The sequence below is a fragment of the Hippoglossus hippoglossus genome, chromosome 16, assembly GCF_009819705.1.
Source record: "Hippoglossus hippoglossus isolate fHipHip1 chromosome 16, fHipHip1.pri, whole genome shotgun sequence".
NCBI classification, from domain to species: Eukaryota; Metazoa; Chordata; class Actinopteri; order Pleuronectiformes; family Pleuronectidae; genus Hippoglossus; species Hippoglossus hippoglossus.
The window spans coordinates 1,140,962-1,143,461 of NC_047166.1; the positions used below are offsets into that span (position 1 = coordinate 1,140,962).

At 45.0% G+C, this 2,500-nt stretch overlaps 1 protein-coding gene across 1 annotated transcript in view; it reads right to left on the reverse strand.

Moving 5' to 3' along the window:
• Positions 1-2,500, reverse strand: part of si:dkey-22o22.2 (neural-cadherin) — a 95,580-nt gene that overhangs the window by 91,740 nt on the left and 1,340 nt on the right. The window contains 1 exon segment of the mRNA XM_034610656.1: positions 2,417-2,500. This exon segment is cut by the window's right edge and continues 1,340 nt beyond it. Coding sequence (XP_034466547.1) covers positions 2,417-2,500 — 84 coding nt within the window.

Here is a 2,500-nt window from a genome sequence, read left to right on the forward strand (position 1 = left end):
CTCGCCCAGTGCCGTGACGACCAAGTCACACACACACACACACACACACACACACACACACACACACACACACACACACACACACACACACACACACACACACACACACACACACACACACACTATGAGCTCTGCGGTCTGTAACACAAACACAGCTTCCTGTCGGAGGCGGTTCAGACCTGGTCCAGCTCCAGGTGAGCAAACACAACTAATTTCTACAAATAAACAGTGGAGATGCAGTTTGGACGAACTGATTAACCGGATCAGACCAGAACACCACTGCTGTCCAGATGTGTGGAGTTTAGGCTGTTGTTGAAACATTGACTCTCTGGGGGGCGGGGGGGTCAAACACCTCAGTGACACCGACACTCTTCAGTCTCCTCACATCTTCTACCATCAGGAAGTCCTCAGTTCCTCTGCTCCTTCATCTCCATCACACATTCTGTAGAAACACTTGAAACATGAAGTTACAAACTGGTTCTTCTCATGTAGTGAATCCAGTTGTTGTGTTGATGTGTTCAGTTCCATCAGCGTCTGTTGGACTTGTGTCCTGGGAGAGGATCCTCACATGGGACTGAGACAAACTGGGAATATGAGACAAACTGGGATTGATTGATTGATTGATGTTGATTCAGGGTAATTACCATGTTTAGATGAGTTTATTCATTATGAGAAATAATCATGATTAGTTAATATAATTAGTGGTAGGTATTATATGTGGACATCAGAGCTCTTCCTCTGTGAACAGTTTGTTACTTTTCCAGTCTAATGACAGTTTCTCCCAGTTTGCTGTGGGATCAACCCAACACCTCTGAGCCACGGAGCGTGAGCACGAGTTTATCACATCATCCGTCACAGGTTTACACGGACACATGTATTCTGATACTAACCATTAACACAATCATCTGAATAATGTAAACAGAATGTTCTGATTAACTTCCACTTAAGATCACACTCAGAATAATGTAATTAAGACGTGGAGTGTTCTGACCTCAGCCTCATTAATCACAAACGACTTCACCAGCTGACGATGTCACAGGACCTGGAGTGTAAAGAAGAGGAAAAATAACCAGTTGTAGAAGATTCTGCCAAAATTAGAATCTAAAACACCCAAAAGGGTTCAAATCGAGCTGCTTCAGCTTTTTAGATTCTGACTGGAACGTTGCACGCATGACGAAGTGAACGTGATGTTCACATGAACATGTAAACTGGAACATGAACTGAATATTCTACTAGCAACTCGTGTAAACATCATAATCAGAATCCTGTCACATTCATTCAGAACAATAATCAGAGTCTTGTTGTCCCTGAACAGTCAGAGTCTGAGCTCACCACAGCCCTCGTGTCCCGATGAGAGGAAACCTCTGCAGCGTCTGGTGGAAAGACTGAAGCCGTTCAATCACGTGATCACCTCATCACGGCTGACTACTACGTCCACGTATTGTGTTTCTAATAAATATCTCCAGCTCTAGTGTGTGAAGATGAGAAGATGAGAGTTCTTCTACGTTGAATTTAGTTTCACAAGCTTCGAATGATTTGGAGAAAAGTCCTGAAAATATAAAAATCAGTGCAAAGAAGCTGGACCAGGACTGATTGTTAGAATGTTACTGACAAAGCGTGTGTGTTGTTTGGGTTCATGGACTCGTTAAGGAGAGAAACACCAACTCTGCACTGCTGCCCACAAAATACAGAAAATACAAATGATCAGCTTCAGTCAAGGCCTTGTGGAGAAAGCTCACACCTGGGTGTGTGTGTGTGTGTGTGTGTGTGTGTGTGTGTGTGTGTGTGTGTGTGTGTGTGTGTGTAGTTGGGATAAACACACTAAATACTGTCAGTTCTGTTTGTCCTTTAACGACCGACTCAGTGTGTTGCCAGCAATCTCTCACGCACGCACGCACGCAGGCACGCACACACGCACACACACGCACGGCTGTGATTTGAAGAGTGCTGTATAAGGAATGAATGAAAGAGTGGAAAGTAGCCTGTGACGGTTAAGGTCGATTCAAACTCTTGCTGGAAACAAGCCAACACACACACACACACGCACTCACACACACACACACTCACACACACGCACACACACCTACTCTAACACATTTGCGCGCGCACACACACACACTCAGAGGCAAACTGCTGCAGCTCAAAGAGAAACCATACTGATCCAGTCATCATTATATTAAAGGACCATTTCACTCTTTCTACAAACTGCTGCCACATTAAACAGATTATTTCTGAATTATCTGGTGACTTTCACTTCTCTGGAACTCGAGGAGTTTATGATTTAAACGATGCTTTTGTGTAGAAATAGAACAAGTCAGAACAAACACACATCAGCGGGATCCAGATCAAACACTGCGAGCAGATGAACATCGAGAAACACGGGTTCGAGTCTCGGTCCAGACAGAAAAGCTCTTACCTCTGCGGTTCTGGATCTTCACCGTCACCTCGGCGGGCTCCCGCAGGTTGCTCGCCAGGTACAGACGCCCCGAGTCCCGCTCGA